The 27,799-nt window shown below is 44.8% G+C and overlaps 1 protein-coding gene across 1 annotated transcript in view; it reads left to right on the top strand.

The window, feature by feature from the left end:
- The window catches only part of RBPMS (RNA binding protein, mRNA processing factor), a 260,875-nt gene that overhangs the window by 153,434 nt on the left and 79,642 nt on the right, over positions 1–27,799 (top strand). Inside the window, exon 5 of the mRNA XM_088465184.1 lies at positions 18,250–18,400. Within this exon, the coding sequence (XP_088321310.1) occupies positions 18,250–18,400 (151 nt within the window). The remainder of the gene's footprint in view (positions 1–18,249; positions 18,401–27,799) is intronic.

Raw genomic sequence — 27,799 nt, 5'->3', positions numbered from 1 at the left:
AGTCATAATGTGGAATAGGAATGAAAGTAGCAAAAAAACTCCATAAACCCAGTTCTCCCCCATCCAGCGGTGCAAGTAGAGAATATTTCTTAAGAGGTAAAAAATGGGAGTGGCCATACAAAACGTGTCAGCATGAAATGCCACCTGATTCTCGTCACTTTGGGAGCATTTCTGGCCTCTTAAGTGACCAACACCAGGTCAGGCATGTGGGGAAGCTTCAGCTCCCGCAACCTGACCAAAAGGAGCAACCATCACAACCATCGGTTGCAATGGTTGCGTGGGTGATCCCAGCCTGCGACGTCGGTCGCAGTGCTGGGGTTGCAAAAGCAGCAAGGAGGCATCTGACACCTCCTTCATTTGCATCTGAGCTGGACGGAATTGCACAGCCACTTGAGTGCGGCTCTGCAAATCCGGTCATCTCTAATTCAGGCCCAGTGTCTTCAAATCAGTATTTACTGTTCATCTAGGAGATCAGATGGTCCGTAAGATGCCTGTTTGTGTAAGAATATAACCAATGCCATCATCATACAACAGAGGTTAAACCAGACTAGTGAACCCTGTATCACCTCCTGCCCCCTATATCCCCTCCAGCTTCCTAAACCCTTGTGTCTTTCCAGCTTCCTGTTTTTTTGAGCCTCCTGCCCCTGTTTTTCCAGCTTCCTGCCCTGTCCCTCCAGCCTCCTGCACCGTCCCTCCAGCCTACTGCCCCGTTACCCCAGCCTACTGCCATGTCTTCCGAGGCTCCTGTACCCCGTGTCTCCAGCCACAAGTCTCCCATGTCTCCAGCCTCCTGTCCCCTTTTGTCTTAAGCTTTCTGTCCCCTTGTGTCTCCAGCCTCGTGTCCCCTTGTGTCTCTCTCCAGCCTTCTGTCCCCTTGTGTCTCTCTCCAGCCTCCAGCCCCTCCACTCCAGAATCCTGTCCTTCCAGCCTCCTGATCCCTGTGTCTCTCAGCTTCCCCTTCTGTGTCCCTCAGCCTCCCCCTTACCCTGTGCCTCTCAGCCTCCCTCTCATCCTGTGTCTCTCACGTCGCTGCATCTGCAGAAAAAAAAACGTTATTGTCCCGCCCGCCGGGTCTGTCCCAGCTCTGCCTCCTCAGACATGAAAACTGAACAAACTGTGGGCCTGATTCAGACCCGGTCGCAAGCGCTGAGCGCTCGCAACCGGGTCGATGGTGGCCCAGAGCACATGCGCACCCCCTGTGCATGTGCGAGACCCAGATAGCGACGGGCAATCCGTCGCTTCGGGTCTCGTACCAAAGGGGGCGTGCTGTCGATGTTGAGTGACAGCACGCCCCCTTTGGTGGGCGGGCCGGGGGAGTGGCTGCCCAAACGGAGGCGTTCCCATGTGAACGCCTCCGTTTGGGGCCGGCCCCACTGACATCATGAGTGATGTCAGTGGGAGAAATTTCGGCTCTGTTAGAGCCGAAATCTCTCTGGGGCTTGCGGCAACGAGACCCTACCACAAGGGTCTCGTCGCAAGCCCGATGGTCTTGACCATCGCGACCATCTTCCTGGCCACTCGCTATAGCTGTGGGTGGTCACCCACAGCTATGCGAGCGGCCAGGAGGCTGTTCTAAAAAAAAAAAAGACCGGCCCTGATTCAGAGCGAGCGCTCTGTCAGAGCGTCCGGCTCTGAATCAGGCCCTGTGTCCCATCATCAAGGTAGTATGACCTTCCAGCTACTAATTTCTTAATGGTACACCGTATACAGGGCCGTAACTAGGGGTGTGTGAGCGGTGCGGCCGCACATAGCGCATCACTCTGTGGGCGGCACCGCCGCTCACCCACGGCTCCTGCATCTGGCTAGCAGGGTGCCTGTAACGGAATCTCTGCAGCACTGCCGCTGGTCTGCAATTAAAAAATGGGTTCCCTCATGTAGTGCTGTAGGTTTTCTAGTGAAAAATGGTAGGCTTAGTTAAGCTACCATATAATTCCTACACATAGTAAGCATTTAATTCAAGATGGTGAAAATTATAAATAAGTAAATCTGTGAACTTGATATTACAATGTAACAAGCACAAACGTTGAAAAATGGCCTCAGCGCAAGGGTGAGAAAACACTCAGTGGTGAATCGGTTAAACAGCAATAAATGAGAACGCTCATTTCAGTGCCTCATTTTGCATTGAATAGCTCTGCTCCAAAGAGATCATGGGTTTTCAACATATTTTCATCACAAGGCAGAGATTCATTAAATATGGAAGTCTGATTTACGGACTACAAGCTAAATAATATATTGTAAATTGTAACTGTAAGGGGTTGTATAATTACAAAACTTTGACGTTTGGAATGATATATTTGACTGTAGTAAAAACACTTTTTTAAATGAATTGTCATATCCTGCTTGTCTGTTACCTCAGTGTTGAAGGGAGTGTGGATGGAGCAACCTGTGGACAATGAGACTGTCAGATTGCTCCAGGGCTGGTGCATGGTTTCTGGGCGCCCTAGGCAACATTTCGCCCACCGCCCCTGCTCCCTCAAATATACTTATAATATGCTATATAAATATGTCCCAACTAATATGTCACACAGCAGATCCCCAAAATTATACTGTGCCTCATACTGTGCCACACTGCTCCCAATTCATAATATGCCACACATCTGCACCACAAATTAATTATATTCCACCCAGCTGTATCCCCACTTCATAATTATGCTATACATAAATGCCTCCAATACATATTATGCCACACATTTGTGCCCCCACTACATAATCTGACACACAATTGTGCCCACAGTACATATGTCAAACAGCTGTGCAACACATTTATTGTATGCCACATAGCCATGAACAATGCCACACAATGCTCCCAATGATACCCATGTGCCCCACATTCCTTCTATGCTATACAGCTGTGTCCCGAATATATTTATGCCGACACGTCTGTGCCCAAATCTGTCAGTACCCACTAACACCCCACACACACACACACCACACTGCCAGCACTCAGTAACCCCCCTCACCATACATGCCTACTCTCCCGATTTGGTCGGGAGCCTCCCGTAAATAGGTGCCGCTCCCGACCTCCCGGAAAAGTAAGCATGCCTCCTGGCCCCTCCAGCCCCCCCTGCAATACCACCCCAAACACCCGCAGCAGGGGGGCTGATTAAGCAATTCTCACTGAGTCGCGTCATCATGACTCCGCCCCCTGCTTCACAATGCCGGAAATCTCGGCATGTGCCTTCCCGGTCATGTCCCCTTTTGCCACTCCGCCCGACCTGGCTGCCTCCCTCACGGAAAAGGCAGCCAGGATTTCGGCAAGTATGCCCCTCACACACTATTTCAGCACTCATTACACACTCTACACACACATGCTTACCATGCCAGGACTCATTAACCCACACACACACATACAGTCACACTGTCAGCATTCGGTAACCCCCTCACACGCTATTTCAGCATTCCTTACACACTCCACTCACACACACTCACCAGGCCAGTACTCATTCACCCACACATACATACACTCACCCTGCCAGCATTCAATAAGACACACACACACACACACACCCTCCTGCCAGCACTCATTAACCCCCCCTACACACACACTCACCCTGCCACCACTCAATAAGACAAACACCTACACACACACACTGCCAGCACTCAGAAAACCCACACACACACTCACCCTGAGAGACAGGCTGGTACCTGGCTGGAGGAAAAGAGGTGAATAGAGGAGAGGGAAGGGGCCACCATTACTGCTGTTGTCTCTACCTCACTAACAAATGAGAGTGCAGTTCTGGGGGCTGGGGGAGTTCCTGCGTCAGTCTTGGTCATCATTAGTCTCAGCCGGGACTGAAAGAAACAACCTTAATTTTTTTGGGTGGACTCAGCGATGCCCTCCAGTGACTGGTGCCCCTAGGCAGCCGCCTAATGGTAGCACCGGCCCTGTATTGCTCACAGGAGCACATAGTATATCAGGAGAGGTATGCTGATCTGGGGAGGCCACTGTTCTGACTGCTTCTGTCACTATGTAAGGACATTATATACAGATGTGTCGACATACATCTATCCAGCCCTTCTAGTCGCTCTGAGGCGCAACTCAGTAGCGCTGTGCGTCTTTTCATGCAATTTTTCCCTTAAATGTGTTTTATTTGCAAAGCCATACAAATAGGACTCACAAGATGCCTATGCTGATTAAAATTAAATTCAGCATGCCTATATTCTGTGTGAGACTGTGGCTGTATCTGCATGCAAAATGCTACGTTACAGTCGCTTTGCATATAAGACACATTGTAAGGGAAAAAGTTGCACGAAAAAATAAATAGGACATCCTACACATGCTTGAAGATACAGAGCATCATACCTCCCAACATGTATAAATGCTGAGACAGGAGATAATTAGCCCCTTCCCTGATCCACTTAGAAATGCCTACTTCTGAGCAAAACTGTCTCCACTCCCATCTAAACTGCACATCAGAACCTTTGGAAGGTATGCAGTAGCAGTATAGGTGGTATTTATGAAATGTTTAATATATTATATTTCAGTGGAGACACGTGATTTGAACTAGATCTCCCTATCCATATCTTAGTAATATTGTATCAAGTTGCCCCACATTAGTAGTGCCGTGACAGGTCTTTACAGCACCCTGTGTCGCCCCTGCTCCCTTTGTGCATGATGTAGCAGGACCACCAACACCCGGAAGTGCAGCAGTGCCCAGAGCATTTTGGCGTCAAACGACCCTAGGGGCGACACTGCCACAGTGATCCTGACTGAAGGGTGCCATTGCAGGCACTCTGCTAGCCAGAAGCAAGTGCCATGGGGCCGAACGGTGCCACCCACAGGACCCTGCTCAATGTGCGGCTACACCTATTGCACAGCCCAAGTTATGGCCTGTTCCTTGGAATTATATCCTATATTGTAAATGCAATGCACACTACTTTGATATTATTGTTCTTTGTTAATTAATCTACTGTACTATTGTCATGGCTTGCGTTTCATAGGTAAGAGAAGGGGAAATACAGGTATGTATGATAGGCCAGTCTAAATAGCATGAAACAATTACAGGGGGTTGCAGTCAGGATAGTGGCGGGCGCTATCCCGCCCGCTGATATCCCGACACTTACAGCCCGACAGGGGACTAAAGATAGGAGTCGAAATACTGATGACTATAATTACCGAACAAAGGTAAGCCGGGTGTTTTAGCGTCTAGCCGGGTGGGGGGGGGGGTTAGGTTTAGGGACACCCGGGGGGGCTTAGGGTTAGGCACCCCCTGGGAGGGTTAGGGTAGGGAAAGGGGGGGTTAGGGTTAGGCTCCAGTGTGGGTTTAGGGTTAGGCAACCCCCCGGGAGGGTTAGGTTTAGGGTGCGGGGAGGGGGTTTAGGTTTAGGCACTAACGGGGGGGAGGTTAGGGTTAGGCACTAGGGGGGGAGGTTAGGGTTAGGCACTAGGGGGGAGGTTAGCGTTAAGCACTAGGGGGGAAGTTAGGGTTAGGCACTAGGGGGGAGGTTAGGGCTAGGCACCACAAAGGGAGGGTTAGGGTTAGGTGGGAGAAAGGAGGGTTAGGTTACTTACCAGCCCCAGTCGGGAATTAGGTTTGTTGGGGTTCCGCTGTTGGTATTTGATCCACCGGCTATTAAGCCGCCGACATTAAATACCGATTTCAATTACAAGTACCCGTATACTCCTTCTAGACCAGACTTTTAAGATACTGTATGAAGAAAAATGTTGCACTACTTCTACAAATTCCTTTTTGCAGTGTGTTGCATAGTAGAAGTTATGAATAATAATTGCTGTATATATATATTGTTGTATTTGTAGGGAATGTTTATACAAATCATATGTGTGTTTGAGTGAAGATTGGAATACCCCATTGGCAAAACCCTGTACTTACACTTATATTTACTCTCTTTTACAGTTAGCATTTAAATTGGGCAGCACAGACGGTGTAATTGTTAGCATTACTACCTCACAGCACTGAGGTCGTGGGTTCTGTCCCACTATGGCCCTAACTGTGTGGAGTTTGTATATTCTCCCTGTATTTGCGTGGGTTTCGGGTACTCCGGTTTCCTCCCACACCCCAAAAATACACTGGTAGGTTAATTGGGTCCCAACAAAAATTTACCCTAGTGTGTGTGTGTGTGTGTGAGCATGTGGTAGGGAATATATAGTCAGGTGCATAAATATTGGGACATTGACAGAATTTTCATATTTTGGCCTCTATTCACCACCACAATGGCTTTGAAATGAAACAAACAAGATGTGTTTTAACTGCAGACTTTCAGATTTAATTTGAAGGTAATTACATCCAAATCAGGTGAACGGTGTAGGAATTACAACGGTTTCTATATGTGCCTCCCACTTTTTAAGGGGCCAAAAGTAATGGGACAAACTAAACAATCCTAAATCTAACTTTCACTTTTTAATACTTTGTTGCAAATCCTTTGCAGGCCATTACAGCCTGAAGTCTGGAACGCATAGACATCACCAGACGCTGGGTTTCATCCCTGGTGATGCTCTGCCAGGCCTCTACTGCAAATGTCTCCAGTTCCTGCTTGTTCTTGGGGCATTTTCCCTTCAGTTTTGTCTTCATCAAGTGAAATGCATGCTCAATCGGATTCAGGTCAGGGGATTGACTTGGCCATTGCATAACATTCCACTTTTTAGCCTTAAAAAACTCTTGGGTTGCTTTTGCAGTATGCTTCGGGTCATTGTCCATCTGCACTGTGAAGCGCCGTCCAATGAGTTCTGAAGCATTGGACTGAATATGAGCATATAATATTTCCCGAAACACTTCAGAATTCATTCTGCTGCTTTTGTCAGCAGTCACATCATCAATAAATAAAAGGGAACCAGTTCCATTGTCAGCCTTACATGCCCATGCCATGACACTACCACCACCATGCTTCACTGATGAGGTGGTGTGTTTTGGATCATGAGCAGTTCCTTTCCTTCTCCATACTCTTCTCTTCCCATCACTCTGGTACAAGTTGATCTTTGTCTCCTCTGTCCATAGGATGTTGTTCCAGAATTGTAATGGCTTTTTTTAGATGTTGTTTGGCAAACTCTAATCTGGTCCTCCTATTTTTGTGGCTCACCAATGGTTTACATCTTGTGGTGAACCCTCTATATTCACTCTTGTGAAGTCTTCTCTTGATTGTTGACTTTGACACATATACACCTACCTCCTGGAGAGTGATCTTGATTTGGCCAACTGTTGTGAAGGAGTTTCTCTTCACCAGGGAAATAATTCTTCTATCATCCACCACAGTTGTTTTCCGTGGTCTTCCGGGTCTTTTGGTGTTGCTGAGCTCTCCTGTGCGTTCTTTCTTTTTAAGAATGTTCCAAACAGTTGATTTGGCCTCACCTAATGTTTTTGCTATCTGATGGGTTTGTTTTGATTTTTCAGCCTAATGATGGCTTGTTTCACTGATAGTGACAGCTCTTTGGATCTCATATTGAGAGTCGACAGCAACTGATTCCAAATGCAAATGTCACACCTAGAATCACCTCCAGACCTTTTACCTGCTTGATAATGAAATAACGAGGGAATAGCCCACACCTGTCCATGAAATGGCTTTTGAATTGATAGTCCCATTACTTTTGGCCCCTTAAAAAGTGGGAGGCACATATAGAAACCGTTGTAATTCCTACACCATTCATCTGATTTGGATGTAATTACCCTCAAATTAAATCTGAAAGTCAGCAGCTAAAGCACATCTTGTTTGTTTCATTTCTTAGCCATTGTGGTGGTGAATAGAGGCCAAAATATGAAAATTCCGGCAATGTCCCAATATTTATGCACCTGACTGTAGATTGTAAGCTCCACTGGGGCAAGGACTAATGTGAATGGCCAAACGTTCTCTGTAAAGCGGAATATGTGTGCGCTATATAAATAACTGGTAATAAATAAATAATGTTTGGCATTGATAAAGAAATTACTTGCCAGTTTTGCTAGTACAATTCCGGGCTTACAAATTACCTATCATCATTGATATGCTGTGAATCGGAAAACTCATGGGTGCATGTTTGGCACTTTTGAAAGCACTAGGCTCAGAAAACACTATTCAATTGCATGTCAAGCAGGAACAAGTCTGGGAAGTGCCAACTGACGGGTCTGTGGAACAGTCCCTTGCCATCAGAGGCGGGCTGGGCCGGGGGGCAGGGTGCCATGTGCCCCCCAGGCTGGTAACATTTTAGTGTCCCAGGGCCGCCCGCAGCCGTGCTCTGCATATACATAGCAGCGCAGGCTGTGGAAGGCCGTCGGCTGGGGCTGGTCCTCCTCCGCTCTCTGCTCCATCAGACTTCCTACCTCTTGCCCCGCCTCCTCTTCTCCGTTCTCTCGCAGCGGGCCCCAGGCCATTAATTGCAGCTGCAGTCAGTGTAACAGTGCAGTGCCGTTCGAAGTAGGCTAACAGGGTGGCGGAGTCAGGACAGGGGGCGGGGCTACACGGCAGTCAGTGCCAGGCCAGCAGCAGCATGGAGGATGGAGGAGACAGAGTACATAAACAGTGAGTTTGCTGTATCCTGTCTGACAGTAAGGTGCTAGAGAGGAGGGGATCCTGTGACTGTGTATGTATCTGTGTGTATAAGTGTGTAAGTATGAGTCTCTGTAACTGTATCTGTGTGTATGTATGTGTCTCTGTAACTGTATGCATGTATCTGTGTGTATGTATGTGTCTCTGTAACTATGCATGTATGTGTGTGTATATATGTGTCTCTGTAACTGTATGTATGTGTGTGTTTGACTGTGTATGTGTTTATATTTAAGTGTGTTTATGCATGTTTGTGTGTGACTGTGTATGTCTGTATAAGTGTGTGTATGTATGTCTGTGACGATATTAAAATTGAACCTCTATACACACCTGCCTATACCTTCTTAGGATGACGCTAATTTGCATATGCAGTCATACAGTAAATAAAGACTTAGAACTGGAATCTGTGGTTCCAAAGCACAAGTGTTATTCAAGTAAAAGTTCAGACAGTTACACACAATTGATCCAGACACAATTTAGGCGCAAAAGGAATTATACAGACCCAAGTACAGTATACATACGCAGCGCTTCCGGTACCAGATGCTAGGCATCAGCAAGAAACCCCTCAGTCAGCATTCAGCACGAAGACTAAGGACCCAGTGTTTGAGCACACATATTTATACCCCCCCAGAATAGACAGGACAATAGAGAAGTTGCTGCTGATGTCATTGGTTCCCAGGGGAAAAGCATCTGTTACAAAGCATTTAACAGGCTGGTTCAAATAGACTCTCCCTGCCTCTAACAGCTGGGTGTCTTTCCCTTCCCACCCCCTGTAACATCCTAACAGTTGTTCATGAAATATACATTTTGTTGCTTGTAGCCTCTGCGATCCATAACTCGAGAATGCATGAAGGGACCTCCCCACCGATAACACCGGAATACTGTAAAAAGAGTACGCAGCAGTACGAAACCAAACATGACTTGTTTAGCATGTATAAAACTTTAGTTATCAAATATCTTTATTTCTCAGCATTTAAACTAACTGAACCAACTTAAATCATATACTTTAAAGCTTATTAAACCTTATGTGTGAATATGTAATGTGTGAGTATTCAGGGTTTGATATGAAGACGCTAGTTAACTGGGGACAGATGCGTGCGCATTTAGCTATTAAATGGTATTTTCATTCGGGGTCTTAAGCTTAATAGAGCTCATTCAGAGTCGGTCGTTGCGGCCGCACGGTCGTACGCCACCGATGTTCGCTATACTGCGCATGCGTAAAGTTCGCAATGCGCGTGCGCAAACTAGCCGCTACGATCAGAAATTTCTCTCTCCTTGAACACAGCCAGGTCGGTAGTTTGAGTGACAGATGGAGGCGTTTGTGGGTGGTAACAGGGGAAGGTGCTTGGAAACGGGGGAGTGGAGATCCGAACGCAGGCGTGCCTCATTATGCGAACGGCGTTTTATGGGAGTGCATACGGATTATGAGAGTGCATAATTAACAAAGTAGCGTCATGGTACATGTGACATGGGAGGTTTTTACACTGACATGATCGTAGAGCTTAAGAGAGGGTATGGTCAACCTTAAGCTCTACGACCAGTTCCGATGGTTCCCGATGGTCTCGATTAATCCTTATATGCCCGGAGATGACGTGCAATGCGTATGAGAAGGGGGCATATTTTTTTGTCTTCCGACCGCTTCCTCCCCTTGGTCGGCCAACTACCGATCTGAACTTAGGGACGCAACTTGCGAGGGAATCATTTGAATATCCGGCCCCTTTTCCCGTACGACGTGCGGCCGCTTCGACCGACTCTGAATGAGGTCCAATGTGTATGTGAAATGGTGAAAGATGCAATCGCATGATGCTAATAATTGTGCATTCGCTACTGGGCGTCATGTTAGCAGCTCAATTGTGCGTAATGTGCGGTGTTTATGCATGAGATTCCATCTATGATGGACTTAACATATATATATATATATATATATACATATATATATACATACATACACACACATATCATTCCTCACTCACAGTTTCAGACTGCAATGCAAATGTGACCTCCAGCTGTGAAACTAAACCATCCTGTCTGGGTATGAAACTAAAACTTGTTTGGATTCAGACAAATCCAATTGTGTAGATCAACGCCTGGATTATATTACAATTGATAACAGGGATTCCCAATTTGTATGTGAAACACTCACAGTTTCTGGTGCATTGTCTATTCTATTTAGATTAAAAACATTGCCATCTGTTCTTAGCTTGTGTGTTGTAACTTAAAGTGATGCTGGTCGCAAAATGGCGTCTTGCAGATTCTTGTTTCTAAAATGGAGTCTAGCTGCCATTCGCAAGATGGCGTCGCGCACACTTCAATTTTAAACTGATCTTGTCTCAGCCAATTATCCAGCTTTGACATCTGTGACTGTGGGTATGTGTGTCTGACTATATTTATCTGTGTGTGTGTGTGTGTGTGTGTGTGTGTGTGTGTGTGTGTGTGTGTGTGTGTGTGTGTGTGTGTGTGCGTGTGTGTGTATGAGTGTGTGTAACTATATGTATGTGTGTGTGTATGTGATCATATGTGGACTGTGTGTGTATTAATTTGTGACTGTAGGTGTGTATTAGTGTATGTATGTGTGTATCAGTGTGACAGTGAATAAATGTGTGTAACTGTATGTGCGGATGTGACTATGTGTGTGTGTGTATTCATTTGTGACTAGGTCTGTATTAGTGTGTGACTGTATGAATGTGTATTAGTGTGTGACTGCAAATTGTGTCTGTATGCATGTGTGTAACTGTATGTATGTGTGTTATTGTATATGTGTGCAGTGGTGTAACTACTGTAGGTGCAGTAACTGCAGATGCTATGGGGCCCGGACCGTCCCGGGGCCCGGCCCTCCATCTGCATCTACGGTGCCAGTCCTCGGTCTACGCCCCCCGCCCGGGCCACTTGATTGCATGTGCCCCCCAGACTAAAAGTTGCCAGCCAGTCCCTGCTTGCCATCAGTACTTTCCTGCCTAAATAGGGTCAGTTGTGACTGAGAAATTTAGATGTGCTATGGTGGAAACTCCCCACCTGTTTCTGTAGCAAATGCTTCACTTTTACAGTTACTAAAATATAATAAAAGTCTTTGGTTTCTGTATACAGTAGTTTGTGTTGTAGTTACTTTCTATATAACCATTTTACAGTATGTCTGTGCAAGCCATGCAGTGACAAATAGCAGCATATAAATATATATAATATATTTGTTATTTTGTGATGTGGAAATGATTTGGCTATGATATTATTCTACGTCTATACAGGCAGTCTCTTTCCAGCTTGTCCGTATGTCTGTATTAATATTCCCATATAAGGGATTTCATGGTACGCGTACTCTGAGGCCGGCATAGCTACAGTAGATCACACGTTCCTATTGTTATTTTAATTAAATTGTTCCCACACATCCTTTGGCACTCAGGGCACTACTAGTTTAAAAGTCTCATTAATTTGCCAGACATGAAAATATTTCCAAGACAAGTTAAATATTCATTGTTTAGTTAATATGTGGTGGTTCCTAGAGATACATGATATTTGCTGTATGATTATACTGATTTTATAGGTAATCTATTGGGACCAGTCATCTGACATAGAAATACCATTGCTGTATGTTTATACTGATTTTATAGGTAATCTATTGGGACCAGTCATCTGACATAGAAATACCATTGCTGTATGATTATACTGATTTTATAGGTAATCTATTGGGACCAGTCATCTGACATAGAAATACCATTGCTGTATGATTATACTGATTTTATAGGTAATCTATTGGGACCAGTCATCTGACATAGAAATACCATTGCTGTATGATTATACTGATTTTATAGGTAATCTATTGGGACCAGTCATCTGACATAGAAATACCATTGCTGTATGATTATACTGATTTTATAGGTATTTTGTTATTAATTATTATATGCAAAAATCAGAGTGACTTAAGGTCTTGCAATTTAACTATTTTTTAACTCCTAGATACATGGGATGCTATTTAGGGTCTGTTTGTTTGTAATAGAATTTTATGACTTGTATTTGGTGTGGGTGAGGTTATTGGAGGTTGGGGTGTAATCAGTGACTACACATGTATGCTTCACTATTTACTCAGAAGGTTTCAGGCAGTATGATTATACTGTATGATTTTTTTCTAAGTGGTATTATATGCACAGCATAATTTAAAGTTAGACAAGAGTTAAACATGAGGAAGACATTTAAAAAATAACTCTTTACAACTTGAAAAGGATCTTCTGAGCTTCTGGATACCCTGCAACTCAGCCACCAGCTTTCATTATAACCTGAACACACCTTATGCCAACAGCCTGCTTCAGCATTGCAAGCAACTACCAGGTGGATTGCGGCATTTTAATTTTTCAATGTATGTTTTTTGACCCTACACTTTTTATTATTCCTATACCACTGTCAATTTATCTCTACACCACTGTAGTAAATACCATTGTAGTATCTAACATTTTTAAACACCTTCTCATCTATAAGAATGCTTTATCCTTAATTTAAAGTCCTGCAACTTTAACAGCTTTAAACTCATTTTGTTTATTATAAACTCTTGTAGTTGTGCCTTTACATCTACTAACACTGTTCTTCCTGTTATCTAATTTTTAGACATTTTAACTGTACTATTCCTGTATCTCATTCTCATCACTACTACTGCTGTTACCTCCCCCCCCAATCCCTCATCTACGCAATGTCTCTCTTTTCTTCTACTCCCCTCCTCACTCAGAAGCTACATAATACTTTCCTCTACCACCAGTTCCCATTTCTTTTCTCCCTCCATAGTCTCCTCCACTTTCTTCTCTCTCCCTTCATCCCATCTAGTACTCTCCACTGCATCTCCCATAACTCATAAGTCCTGCACCCTACCTTTACTCCAAGTTACACCTCTTCTTCTCAACCCACACCACACTAAACCTCCACCTTGCCCACCACCTGCTGTCACCTTTCCTCACTCAGAAGCCCACCACATATCCACACTCTCCTTATCCCCCTGCTCTAAATGAATCTCAGCCCCACGCTACAGCAACCCTAACAATCTCCTTCTCTCTCGACCCAACTCTGTCCCTCTCTCCTATCTCCTCCTCTATAATCTACTGGTCCCTGTCCATTAAGGCTTCATAGTCAACTCCTTCAATGTCCTAGCCATCACCAAATCCTGGACTTACCCATCTGACACCACTTCTCCTGCAGCTATCTCCTTTGGGAGCCTCACATTCTTTCACACTCCCTGGCCTGGAGGTTGCCACAGTGTTGGTGTTGGGGTACTTCTATCATCTGGTCACTCCCACCAACTCTTACCTTCTAAACTCCCCATTTCATTATTTGCATTCAATGCTCATATCAGTTGCCTTTTCCAACTTCCTCGAGTAGCTGCCTTTCCTCGTCCCCATGGCCTTAACTCAAAATTCCATGTTAACTTTGCTTTTTGGCTTCTAATCTTGAAATGGGCTCTCAAGACCCCTTTCTTCCTCAAAGCTTTCCAGCTCTCATCCTAACCCACTACTCCATGTTCCTTCCTCACAATCCAGCCCATCTGTGTCACCCCTGTTTGTCTGCCCCCTCCCCTTTAGAATGTAAGCTCTCACGAGCAAGGTCCTCTTCCCTCATGTGCTTCTCCCTCACCTACTCCTACTTTAATTTACAACAGCACCTAACCCTTGGTTGCTGACACCATGCTGCTTATTTAAGTGTTATGCAGCAATGTATAAATCATGTATTTGTCCTGTGTTGGTTGTACTGTTAATAACTGTTTTTCTTGCGTGCTCACTTGTCTATGTACTTGTCTTTTGTGTGCGCATTTGTTTATGTACTTTGTAAGGCGCTGCGGAACCCTTGTGGCGCCATATAAAGGATAATAATAATAATAAATAATAATTTCATATAAAGAAAGTTATAGATTAGCTATTAGCACAGCAGAACAACAATATTTGTTGCCATTATGAAATGTGGAGTCATTGTTGCATATGTAAGTTTGGACAATAGCTCTGTAGATCTTCAAGAAAATACTTTTTATATAACCACAGAGACCATAAAACCTGACTGGGAAGCTACAATTATTATTATATTTTATTTCTACTACAATTACATGAATCCAGAGCTATATATGTCCCAGCCCAAGTGAGTTTACAATCTAAAAGATGAGGTTGAAAACTTGATATTTAATGGAGATATTGAAGAGGAATAATAATTAAAACTGTTAGTGGGGACAGTGGACCTCATTCAGAGTCAGTCGTTGTGGCCGCACGGTCGTACGCCACTGATGTTCGCTATACTGCGCATGCGTAAAGTTCGCAACGCGCGTGCGCAAACTACCTGCTACGATCAGAAATTTCTCTCTCCTTGAACACAGCCAGGTCGGTAGTTTGAGTGACAGATGGAGGCGTTTGTGGGTGGTAACAGGGGGAAGATCCGAACGCAGGCGTGCCTCATTATGCGAACAGCGTTTTATGGGAGTGCATACGGATTATGGGAGTGCATAATTAACAAAGTAGCGTCATGGCACATGTGACATGGGAGGTTTTTACACTGACATGATCGTAGAGCTTAAGAGAGGGTAAGGTCAACCTTAAGCTCTACGACCAGTTCCGATGGTCTCGATTAATCCTTATATGCCCGGAGATGACGTGCAATGCGTACGAGAAGGGGGAGTATTTTTTTGTCTTCCGACCGCTTCCTCCCCTTGGTCGGCCAACTAACGATCCGAACTTAGGGACGCAACTTGCGAGGGAATCATTTGAATATCCGGCCCCTTTTCCCGTACGACCGTGCAGCCGCTTCAACCGACTCTGAATGAGGTCCTGTGTGTGGCTAATGTAAGGCAGCATCATTATCAGCAAGATGCAGTCACTGGAGACTGACATTTCTGTATAGCCATGTTTCCATACTCCAAGCATTGCAAGCAAGGGGTGTTATAGTCAGACATATTTAATGTACATAGCATATGGTATTTCATCATCACATTGAATTGAATTCCCCCCTTTGAGGCCAATGTTTCGTCTCTTTCGTGCCATACACAATGCATGATCCGGTGTACGATGGCGCAATGTATGTAACAGCACTGTGTCTTTCACTGCATAATCCCATCTGTCATGCAGAACAGCAGATGGGATGATGAGATGCACTTTGTGAATGACGTACATACTATAGGCATACACACGATTTGATGGCGTACACACTGTAGGTGTACACACTATATGTTGTGTACGATTTATCGATCTGATCCACATCGTAACGATATACTGTATCGTAGAATACATAGTGTGTTCTCAGCTATAAGACCTTAAAAAATTATTATCTTTTGGAAAATAGCTACTAATATCATTAACAAATATGTCTGTGAAAGATTAAGGGCTCTATTTATTAACATTATTTTGAGTAAAATAAAGTGAAAAGGGTGTTTTCACACCCTTTTCATATTATATTAGTATCACCTATAGTTATTACAGGGCAATTGGAGTAGAATTCGTAAAATTCTACTCCAACCCCTAAGTATAACTTATTTGTAGTAATCAGATCGCATTTCCCATAATTGTAATGGGAAATGTGATCCGACCAAAGCTACTAAAAATAAAATGTGAAAAAAATACCTAGGGAGGCCTTGTGATAATAACTCCACCTGGAGGTGGCGTTATCCAGGGTCTCCCCCGGTTACCGGACTCCTGCTCCGCTCTAACGGGGAGAGCAGAGCCAGGAGTCGGTCCCAGTAATCAGCTGTGTGGTCTAAACAGACCACAAGCTGATTACTGTAAAAAAAACCAAAAATTAACTTACCTGACTCAGGGACCAGTGATCGGGAGCTCTGGTGATGTCTTCCCTCCGGTCAACTGGTCCCCCATAGTGCACTGCGGCCCGGTTATCAGGTGATCGGGTCCCAGTGCAGTATGGGATATCACCTGGCCGTAGGACATGGAGGACATCACCGGAGGCCCGGATCATGCAGGTAAGTGTAATTAAGGGAAGGGGCAGTCTCGGGGGGGTCCGCGATTGTGTGGGGCAAGGCTTAGTGCCAGGGGGCAGGGCTTAGCCGCGGGGGGGTAGCAGCGGGCACTTTGTCATGGTATTTGTTCCGAAAATACTGTGACCAGTGTGCGGATGGGATTCGCAGGGACAGAGCTTTTTCACAAGCTCTGTCCCTGCAAGAGATTTGTACTAAATCCCTGTGATATTGCCTGAATTCGCAATGTTAATTCAGTCGATAATATCACACTACAATCTGCATATTCAATATACGGATTGTAGTAAATAGAGCCCTAAGGAACTTATAAGCATTGTAGAGAAGGTTATGATTGTTGTATACTGTACCTCACAAATCTATGGTTTAGGACAGGGGTGGGGAACCTTTTTTCTGCCGAGGGCCATTTTGATATATAGCAGGGCCACAATCGCCGGTGATTACAGCAATGCCCGGGAGCTGTAAGGGCAGCGGTGTGACCGTATGAAGCGCCCTAAGGACGCTCCAGACGGCACTGCTGCATAGATTCTGGCTGCAGCTTGCCATTCTAGGCACCTTGCTAGCCAGATGAGGTTAGCAGAAAAAAGCTCAGAGGGCCAGACCAAATGATTCAGGGGGCCTTATACGGACCCCGGGCAGTAGGTTCCCCATCCCTGGTTTAGGAGGCCATAGTGCAGCAGAGCACACAAGAAGCAGTCGTAGCTGCACTGCACAGCGACATCACATTGGGGCTGTGCATAGACCTTGAGAGAGTGAAACTGCCATGTTTTTACCAAGGTACAAATTCCTCCTTTTGTATTATTTGCTCCTAACTGAATTAGGCCCCCAATTTCCCTAGAAAATGAAAGCTAAAGCTTATAAATTGTAACCAATGGAAATGCTTTAACAAAAACGATTGTAATCAATTGACTATTTCACTGTGACTTCACTGCCATGCCATGGTCAGCGTGCTGCTTAAACCTCATGATATAAACAGTTTCTCAAACATTGTATGCTTATTCTGTATGTTTGACTGTGCTACATAAATCTACAACTCCTGTACAGTATTCCTCAGCATATCAGCAGCAGCCTGTCATCCTTTCTTTATAGTTCTGCAAACAAATAAATGTAGGCACAAAGTACAAACTGAAATATAGTATTTATGCAATTGAATAGTTCTCCGTTCAGAACAAATATGATGCAGTCTGTAATAACCATTTAGATATTACCTTTCATTAGTCTGTCCACACCGCGCCGCTAAAATCTTATCTCTGATCTTTTCTTAAGTATTGACGAATATTCACACTATATTATCCGCGCTAGATAATCAGAAGATCAATTATTTAGTCAAACGATTACAGTGGAAGATCTCAACTGGCACGCAGTTCTCAGCCACGATAAATCATTGTACAGTTTATTTGTCATGGTTACAAAGATAACTTTGGTGGCTGATGTAGTACTTATGCCAGCTGGCGTAGCGCATGTCTGACAGAGCGGGTGCACATAAATACGCTCCATACAGCTTAGCCCCTTATACCTGGAAAAAGAATAAAATTGAAGAAAGAACAATATGTCATTGTGATTATACAGTTTCTTGGGGGAAAATATACAACATTTTGATAGTTACAAGTTCTTAACAAGATATAAAAATAATTACTAAACGGAACGTAAAAAACTGTAAGTACTATAAACATTCTGTCGCTTTTTAAATATGTATATTTGTTCACATTTTATATCATGAACACATGTCTTGGATGGCTTTGTTTTCTTACACATTGCAGCTCTTTACTTCTGTTAAGAGATAAATTGTACATCTGTCTGGCTTTATAAGTCTACTGACAAATCTGTATCATTACTGGTTGCAGGGTATACGTTTTGATCCAGAAATTCCTCAGACGTTACGGCTGGAGTTTGCAAAAGCAAATACAAAGATGGCCAAAAGCAAACTTGTTGGAACCCCAAATCCCAGCACACCTCAGCTGAACAATGTACCTCAGTTTATCTCCAGGGATCAATGTAAGTTCTGCTTTATCTTGATGGATTTACAGCCAGGAATATAGTATTAAGTTGTTGGTTCACCAGAAAAAAATTCAAGATATTTAATCAGTATATTCATCAGTTTTCTATCATTTGCTCAGCTTATTCTAGTCCTGAGTATTGCAGGCAGCATATTTTATGTACAATATACGAGAAGCGGAGTATACAAACAAAATCAAATATACTGTAATAGCAACCCATATGGCTCTATATTTGTTATTCAATAACAATTTGGTGCACTATATATGACAGAAGGGCAGGCGGGTTGATTTCTGATTAGAATCTTCACTATGAACTGTTGGGGTCCTTTCATCTGTTTTTATATTTTTTACTTGGGGGGTTTGTAAAGAATGATGATGGGAGAGGGATTTTGGGTCAGGGCTAGGCTGCAGGGGAGAGGGCTAGGGTGAGGCTGAGGGGGGTAAGGGTTACGGTTAGGAGGCTGCGGGGGGGGTTGGGGTTAGGCTGTGGGTAAGGTGAGTTAGGGGGAGGGTTAGGGGTTAGAGTAGGGCTACTTACCTTCAGGCGTCAGGATTCTGACTGTCGGAATGCCGCTGTCGGTATTCTGACTGCCAGCATCCGGACCGACAGGATCCCGTCCCCAACCTGAAACATCAGGACCGCACTGTTGCTGTCATTTAACAGATTGTGAATAACTGACTTTAATTACCAAAACCTGTAACTTTTTAAATAATTACTGCAGCGTTTCTATGGTTACAGATGTTGCTAAAGGAACATCATTAATTCATAACTTATTTGTCAAATCTCGGCAACAGAGTGAGTCAATTTTAGGAAGAAGACCTTAAGATTACCCTTGCAGGGTTGTAGTTACCATCCCGGCAGTCAGGATACCGGCGGTCAGGATACCGGCGCCGAAATCCCAACAGCAGTTGGAGTCCTGACGCCTGATTCCAGACCGCCAACATCCAAACAGCAAGTATTAGAATTATGGGTTAGGTTTAGGCACTAGGGGGAGGATTGATGAATGTGCTGATCGCAGGACAGTTTCCTCCATTTGGGACGGTTTTGAGGTGTTCTCTAATATGTTGTAATAGCCAAAACAATAGATGTAGATGTAACAATAGTGTAATAAACCCAATCTTAGCAGCCCAGAATTGACTTCTATACTTATACTTACACAGTAAGTCAGCAAAACGTCTGGTGCTTAGTTTGAAAGAAGATGTTCTTCTGGACTTCTGAATTTGGATATCAGCCTCAAATTACATGTAAACTGAAAAAGAATAAATGACACAATGTAGAAAAATCAACAAAAGGACGTACACCATTGTGTGTCACTTAACAATTCAAGAATGATGTATGCAGCTCCCATTAAAGTGATTCTCCCCTGTGTATGAATTCTTTTTAGGACATGATAGAAAAATAAAACACTTTTCAAAAGTATTGTGCTTTAAACCTCACAGAGCTGTCACTGGAGAATATAGGGACATGATCTAGTTTACCTTGTTTTTAAACCAAATTTATTCATATATAAAACATGAAAGCACTCACAAGTAAACAATGAAAAAGAGCAGCATATAGACATCAATTTAACAGGTTGAACCTGTGAAATGTATGCTGCTGTTTTTTATATTTAATGACTTTAAGCTCCCACTGTAGGGGACAGAGTGAAGGAATAGTGGGGAGTAAGGGGTCAGATGTTGGGGCCAGGGTACTTGTAGGGGGAGGGGGAGACCACCGACCCAGCGGATGATGGGTTTAATGGGCTAGTATTACATTAAGATGTTTACACAATTCCATCTCCAGTAGATACGGATCCAGATACACCCTTGAGGATATTCTGTATATCTCTTGCAGGTGTTGCAGGGTTTGTTATCTAATCATCCAAAATGTAATATTGCTTTTGGGCCAATAAGAATGCAGCTATTATCCCAAGTGCAATGGACAGGGTATGCTCTGATTGGTTAGAGAACATCAGCTTCCCATGGCTGCTGTGCGACCTTGACTGCTCAGCCAATCAAAAATTAATTTCACTTGGTGGCTAAATAGAAATCAGGGTACGAGTGGCACACAATTCCATAGCCTTACTTACGGAGAGAAAATTACTGTGTTTTTTTTTATCTGTGCTTACTGTTTTACTGGAGCGCCCTGGCAGCAGGGGGTTGGCTGGTATGTTTTTGGCATGTTGGCAAACACAAGCAGGTAGACCAGGCTTTTCTAACAGTGCAGTAGAGTAGAAAACTGGGCATGCCAGAAAAATATGAAAGTGCAATTTGTCCATACTTGTCCACTCTCCTGGATCTTTTCTGAGATTCCCGAAATTGGGGGAGAGTCCCCAGCTCCCGGTGTTATGGGCAAATCTCCCGGATCCTGCTGGCTGAACCATGAAGTGGGCGGGGTATGGGACATTTTGACGTGATTTGCTATAAATTGCATGATCGTAGCCCCGCACCATCATCATAAAGTCGGGAATCCCTGCAAAATGTCACAGAGGAAATTATGCAATTTTCCTTCACCCAATCCCACTCACCTGCTTCCTCCTCTCCTTGGACCTCCCAGACAGACACTTGCAGAAGTCGGCAAGTATGCATTTGTTTAATCTGGGTGTATTATATACAACCAATTAAATATATTAAATATTGTTACATGAAAGCGTTAAAATAAAATACACCACCTACCAGCCCATCTGACAAAGCAGAGACTAGTGATATAAATACAATACAGAAAACAATTGAGGAATCTAAAAAAGAACAATAAATTAACATTCGTATGACCTATAAACAATACAGGGAGCATTCTGATAACCAACATAATATAAGAGAGCATTTTAGTGTCTTATAGTCAATAAATACAGCATTCTAGTGACCTAGTTACCTATCTAAAAAATAGACAGCATGATGGTGAACGATGACCATTGTAGTGATGTCTATACAATACAGAGACCATTCTAGTAACAATACAGAGTATTATACTGTATGTGCAGTATTCTAGATAGTACCAAATGATATTAATACTGTTAATAAAACTTAACTGACAGTCCTTTTACTTTAGTGAAAAGGGGGAGGGGGCTTGGACTGCCACCGTAATTTGAAACATAATAAGAAGTGCTACCATGCTGACATCCTAACATCCCTATTACTAACACAATATGTCAGTATATCCAGGAATTACCTATAATAGTGCCCATTCTAATATTGTAGACAGCAATGTAGGAACCTGTGCTAATTAAAAACACCTAAGGGAAGATGGGTGGGGTGCAAATACCGGAATGGGACTGAAATACCGGCGGCTGTTCATCCCGACTGTGGAAGCCAGACAGAAGGAGATCCTGTCGCTGGCTGGTAAGTATCTTAACCCTCCCCTCTCCCCCCTAACTCTCCCTTGGTGGTGCCTTACCCTAAAACTCCCGGGGTGGTGCCTAACCCTAAGTCCCCCCAGGGGTGCCTAAACCTAACCCTTCCTTCCTGCACCATGGGGGGGTGCCTAACCCTAACCTCCCCCCAGTAGCTCCTAACCCCCCTTTCCCTAGCCTAACCCTAACCCTCACTGGTGGTGCCCAACCCTATATTCTCCCGGGGGTGCCTAAACATAACCCTCCCCCGCCCCGCGGCTAATTCCTAAGACACCCCGGACTCACCCCGTTCGAGATGGCGTCTGTCAAGATTCCGGCGTCGGGATTAAGATAGGCGTCGGTATTTCAACACCTATCTTAAGCCCTGTGACGGGCTTGAACCGTCGGCATTTAGACCGACGGCATCTCGTCCGTCGGTCTAATAACTACATCCCCAAATACCAAGCAGAAGGAGTCTCAGCCTTCAATTGTAAAATATATACACAAATATAGTGGAAAGGTGGAGGGGGCTTGGACTGCACACTCTAATTTAAACATAATAAGAGGTGTTACCATGCTGAGACTTGTAGTACAATGCAGGGGACAAAGTATACAGGTGCAGACTCTTAAGTACTAAGAAGAACAATGATAGTCAAAATAAACCTAATAAACTCTACAATTAACATGGAATATAAGTGAGGTTCTTAGTACATGTTTGGCCAATAATGTTTGCCCATCCACCGCATCAAGGGGACAAGGGGATATTAGGGACCCATCTCATGGGGTTCACTTTGACGCGGTGTATGGGCAAACATTTTTTTGACTCCTTCCATTATGTTAGACCTTTATACCCTTCTCTATAACTTCCCTCACAATGAAGTTTAAGCAACTTGTGGAAAAAAGTACTTTCTGTAGATAATGATTTGCATATGTTTTAAAATAGGGGTGAGCATTAAGCTGCCCTACAACTGCTGTTGAGCTACATACCCTAGCATGCCCTGCAGGGGCTGGCTGGCAACTTTTAGCCTGGGGGGCAAATGCATGCAGGCGGCCCTGGCAGAGGAGTAGCGTGTAGCCACGGTGCCCGAAGAACGTGCGTGCTACGGCGCCGCCCCCCCTCAAGTGTTTCAGGGAGGAGGCGGGTCCATATGGGATTAATGTAAGGTAAAAATAAAGATTAGGGGCAGCCCCCTGTCGTAGTGCCCATATGCAGTGCCCCCGTGTGCCACAGGAGATAACACCCTTATGCAGGCCTCCAGTAGTGCCCCCAGTAGAGATCCCCCCCTATGCAGTGCCCCTTGTGCCCCCAGTAGTGGTCCCCCCTGTTCAGTGCCCCTTGTGCCCCCAGTAGTAGGCCCCTTATATAGTGCCCCCAATAGTGGTACCCCCTATGCAGTGCCCCCAGTAGCAGTCCACCCCCCATGCAGTGCCCCCAATAGTAGTAACCCTTATGCAATGTCCCTTAAATAGTGGCCCCAGGTGTAGTCTCCCCCCTATGAAGTACTCCCAGTATTGCCCTTTATATAGAGCCCCCAGCAGTGGTCCCTCGCAGTGCCCCCAGTGGTAGTCCCCTCCCCCTATGTAGTGCCCCTAGTAGTAGTCCCCGCCCCCCTATGCAGTGCCCCTAGTAGTAGTCCCCTCCCCTTGTAGTGCCCCCAGTAGTAGTAGTAGTCCCCCCTTGTAGTTCCCCCAGTAGTAGTCCCCCCCTGGTAGTGCCCCCATAGTAATCCCCCCCTTGGTAGTGCCCCCATAGTAATCCCCCCCCTTGGTAGTGCCCCCATAGTAATCCCCCCCCTTGGTAGTGCCCTCATAGTAACCCCCCCTTGGTAGTGCCCCCATAGTAATCCCCCCCTTGGTAGTTCCCCCATAGTAATCCCCCCCCTTGGTAGTGCCCCCATAGTAACCCCCCCTTGGTAGTGCCCCCATAGTAATCCCCCCCCCTTGGTAGTGCCCCCATAGTAATCCCCCCCTTGGTAGTGCCCCCACAGTAACCCCCCCCTTGGTAGTGCCCCCACAGTAATCCCCCCCTTGGTAGTGCCCCCATAGTAATCCCCCCCTTGGTAGTGCCCCCATAGTAATCCCCCCCCCTAGTAGAGAGAGACTTAATAAAAAAAAAACAAAAAAAAAAAACACTTACCTGAAACTCCCGCTCCTGGTCCCGACGCTTCCACCGGCTCCTCTGGCCGCTTTGCATTATGGGAGAGACGTCGTCATGACGGAAGACTCTCAGCGGCTGCTGATTACAGCAAACACAAAGCTGCCGGCTCCGGCGGCTGTGTGTTTGTGCTGTGTAGCGCTGACCGGACTCCGTCCGGTCAGCGCTACACACGCGGTGCAGTCTGTGTCACAGTGACACAGACTGCACCGGCCCGCGGCCCGCATGACGCTGCGGCCCAGGGGGGCACACGGCACCCTGCCCCTCGGCCCAGCCCGCCACTGATGCCCTGACAGTTTTAGCATGCCCTGAAAGCAAAGCTGTGGCACATCATGGTGGGATGTGCAGTCCCACAGCAGCTAGAGCGGCACTTATTGCCTACTCCTATTTTAAAAGTTGTCCTTAAACTTTTATAACATGCAAGTACTTAGCTACTTGTTGACTTGGAGCAATGGGTGTAGTCCCCCCCCTTGTAGTGCCCCCAGTAGTAGTAGTCCCCTCCTTTGTAGTGCCCCCAGTAGTGGTCTCCTCCTTATAGTGCCAGACCCCCCGCAGTAGACACACATAATATTAAAAAAAAAAATACTTACCTGACACCCGCTCCTGCTCCGTCCGCCGCTTTGCATTATGGGAGTGACGCGTCATGGGAGTGACGCGTCACTCCCATTACCCACTGCGGGAGCTGGAAGATGTCCGGCTCTGGCAGTGGGAGCAGCAGCCGATGAGAGTCTATCTGACTCTCATCAGCTGCTAAAGCAAACACACAGCTGCCGGCGCGCTACACACGCGGTGCAGTCTGTGTCACAGTGACACAGACTGCACCGGCCCGCGGCCCGCATGACGCTGCGGCCCGGGGGGCACATGGCACCCTGCCCCCCGGCCCAGCCCGCCACTGATGCTCTAACAGTTTTAGCATGCCCTGAAAGCAAAGCTGTGGCACATCATGGTGGGATGTGCAGTCCCACAGCAGCTAGAGTGGCACTTATTGCCTACTCCTATTTTAAAAGTTGTCCTTAAACTTTTATAACATACAAGTACTTAGCTACTTGTTGACTTGGAGCAATGGGTGTAGTGATTGTGGATACTTAGTGTTGGAGGTGAATGAGCTTCGTTTGTCTAGCTTCAGTTTCTCTAGTGCTTGTACCAAGCAATATATAATAATATATAATACAGTGAGAGATAAAGTTCTGTTCCTGGTTAATGTTGATAGGTGGATGGAGAATTTAATTATGTGAAATATGAGAAATGAGAAAGGAATATGTAAAGAAATAACAATGGATGAAATTATGCATGGTAAGAAAATATTGATGTATACATGGGAATGTGAGTGGCTGGTGCCAGATACTTCTTAGGGACCAAGGGGGAGTTGTACTAAGCATTGGAGAGAAATAAATTGGAGGGAGATAAAGTATCAACCAATCAGCTCCAAACTGCCACTTTTCAAGCACAGCCTGTAAAGTGACAGTTAGTAGCTGATTGGTTGGTACTTCATCTCTCTCCACTTTGGGGTCTATTTACTAAGCCACGGGTGGAGATAAAGTCAACGAAGATAAGGTACCAACCAATCAGCTCCTAACTGTCATTTTTCACAGCCTTTGACATGGCAGTTAGGAGCTGATTGGGTGTTACCTTATCTCCGTTGACTTTATCTCCATCCAAGATTTAGTAAATAGGCCCCTATATCACTCTCTTAAGCTGCATACACACTAGACTAGTGGTTCTCAAACTCGGTCCTCAGGACCCCACACAGTTCACGTTTTCCAGGTCACCAGCAGTTGTATTCAGGCCCGCTGAGAGCCGCGGCGGGCCCGGGTAATAGGGGGCGTGTCCTAATCTCGGGAGGCATGGCCACACCCCCTTCCCCCCCCCAAAAAAAAATGCGCGCTGGGGAGGGGGCGCTCTGGGCCACCTCAGCCATGCTCTAAGCCAGGGGAGGCGCGATCAGTGTGATCGCTCCCCCCCCAGGCATAGGAGACTGCTGTGGCTGCTCCTCAGGATGCTCTGGGAATTGCTGTAAGCACGGCGATTGTGGCCCAACCCCTGTGTGACGTCACATGGAGTGGGCGTGGTCTGCACAGGGCCTGCGAATAATGTTATTTATATATCAAAATGGCCTTCGGCAGAAAAGAGGTTCCCCACCTCCTGCCCTATATGAACCTTTATCGACTCAGGTACTAGTGTACTTTACAAACTCATTGCTGAGAGAACCCAATGAATGTTTTAAATGGTACTTGTATACTTTACGTACACAAGTACCGAAAGTTGTCCCCACCTAAAGAAGAAAGTTGTCCCCTCGCGGGCTCGCTGCGCTCGCCACACTTCGGGCTCGGTAGCTCGCTACGCTTGAGAAAAGGTTATATTCCCCCTCTATGCCCACTTGGATGGTAGGGAATGACGCTGGACACTGGGAATGATGCTGGACACTGGCTGATGGACGTCAGGGTCCTCTCCATGAAGGGGATTTAGACATTACTAAGATTGATAATAATAATGAGTGTAGGACACTTGGGTTCTCTCTGCAATGAGTCCGTAAAATACACAAGTACCATCGACTCAGTTTTCCAGTACGTCTGGTTCATATCAGCGCGTAACACACAGACACGAGGTGGGGCTGTGTCAAATGTCACTAAATTACGTCAATTACTATAAAAGTTTGGGGCCAATAGCAAGTGAAGCACCCTATACAATATATAATACATTGAGGAAAAATAGTAAAATATTCTATAAATGTTTATAAATATATATATATATATTATACACACATATATACAGTATATATATATATATATATATATATATATATATTATATATATGCACATCCTGCATATACGTACACACACAATTAAAATAATTTTCCAAGCCATTCATTCAGGTGAGTTGGGGAGTGCCAATAGCCAGCAAGTTCTCTAGGTCTTGCCAGATTTCATAAGATCAGGTCTGGGCCAATTATCTCTTTATTTGAAGACACTTCAGTGTTGCTCTTGCAATGTGCTCTGGATCATTGTGCTGTTGAAAGATGAACTTCCTCCCCAGGTTGAGCTTTTTGGCAGTAGTTTTTGTTCAGGATTTATCTGTAATATTTGTCATTCTACTGCGAAAAAATGTCCATGATACGGTGCTATCACAGCAACACTTCACGAGGGGGATGGTGTTACCCGGCAGTGTATATTTTATGATTAGCATCATATTAGAATTCAGGCCAAACTGTTTCACTTTGGTTTCATCAGACCACACCACTTTGTGTCACATCTCTGCATTATCTTCTAGGTGGCGTTTTAAAGGAAAGGATATGTTTGTTTTTTTAGATAAAGATTCCTCCTTGTGAACTTCCCATAAAGGAACCGTTTGTGAAATGCATTGGAGATCTTTGACTAATATATCTTACCTTGTGTCACAATCACTGACTTCTATCGCTCATTCAGTATCACAGTTGCCTCACTGCAGCTTCTCTGAAACATTTAGTCGGATGGTCTGATCTGGGCCTTATATATATATACTTCTGAAAAATGAACCATCAAGCCCTCTGCAGTGGTCAGATACATTCCAAAGATTTGCGTCTCTCTATAATTATATCAGTGACATTATCTTTCGGTTTCATTTAAAATTTTATTGATGTGTGGAAATTCAGCTGTTGATCCACTGATAGAGTAAATGACCAAATTCTGACTTTGTTGTAATATATTGTACTTGTCCAAAATTAAGCTTGCAAATACTAGTGGCAGGAATACTATTTAATTTTATTTATTTTTTTTAAATGAATTAATGGGAATATTTTGAAATAATTTATTTTCAATAATATATGATTCTCAATACTTTGTCAATCAATGCCCAAAAAAATCTACTATGTGAAAAATCGTTGAAAATCACCTACCGCCACCATTTATCATTAAAATCTGAGTGATACTTTGCTGCCTTAGTGATACTGGCCAGCAG

The sequence above is a fragment of the Taudactylus pleione genome, unplaced genomic scaffold, assembly GCF_031769625.1.
Source record: "Taudactylus pleione unplaced genomic scaffold, aTauple2 ptg001896l, whole genome shotgun sequence".
NCBI classification, from domain to species: Eukaryota; Metazoa; Chordata; class Amphibia; order Anura; family Myobatrachidae; genus Taudactylus; species Taudactylus pleione.
This window is presented reverse-complemented; position numbering and strand designations above follow the sequence as displayed.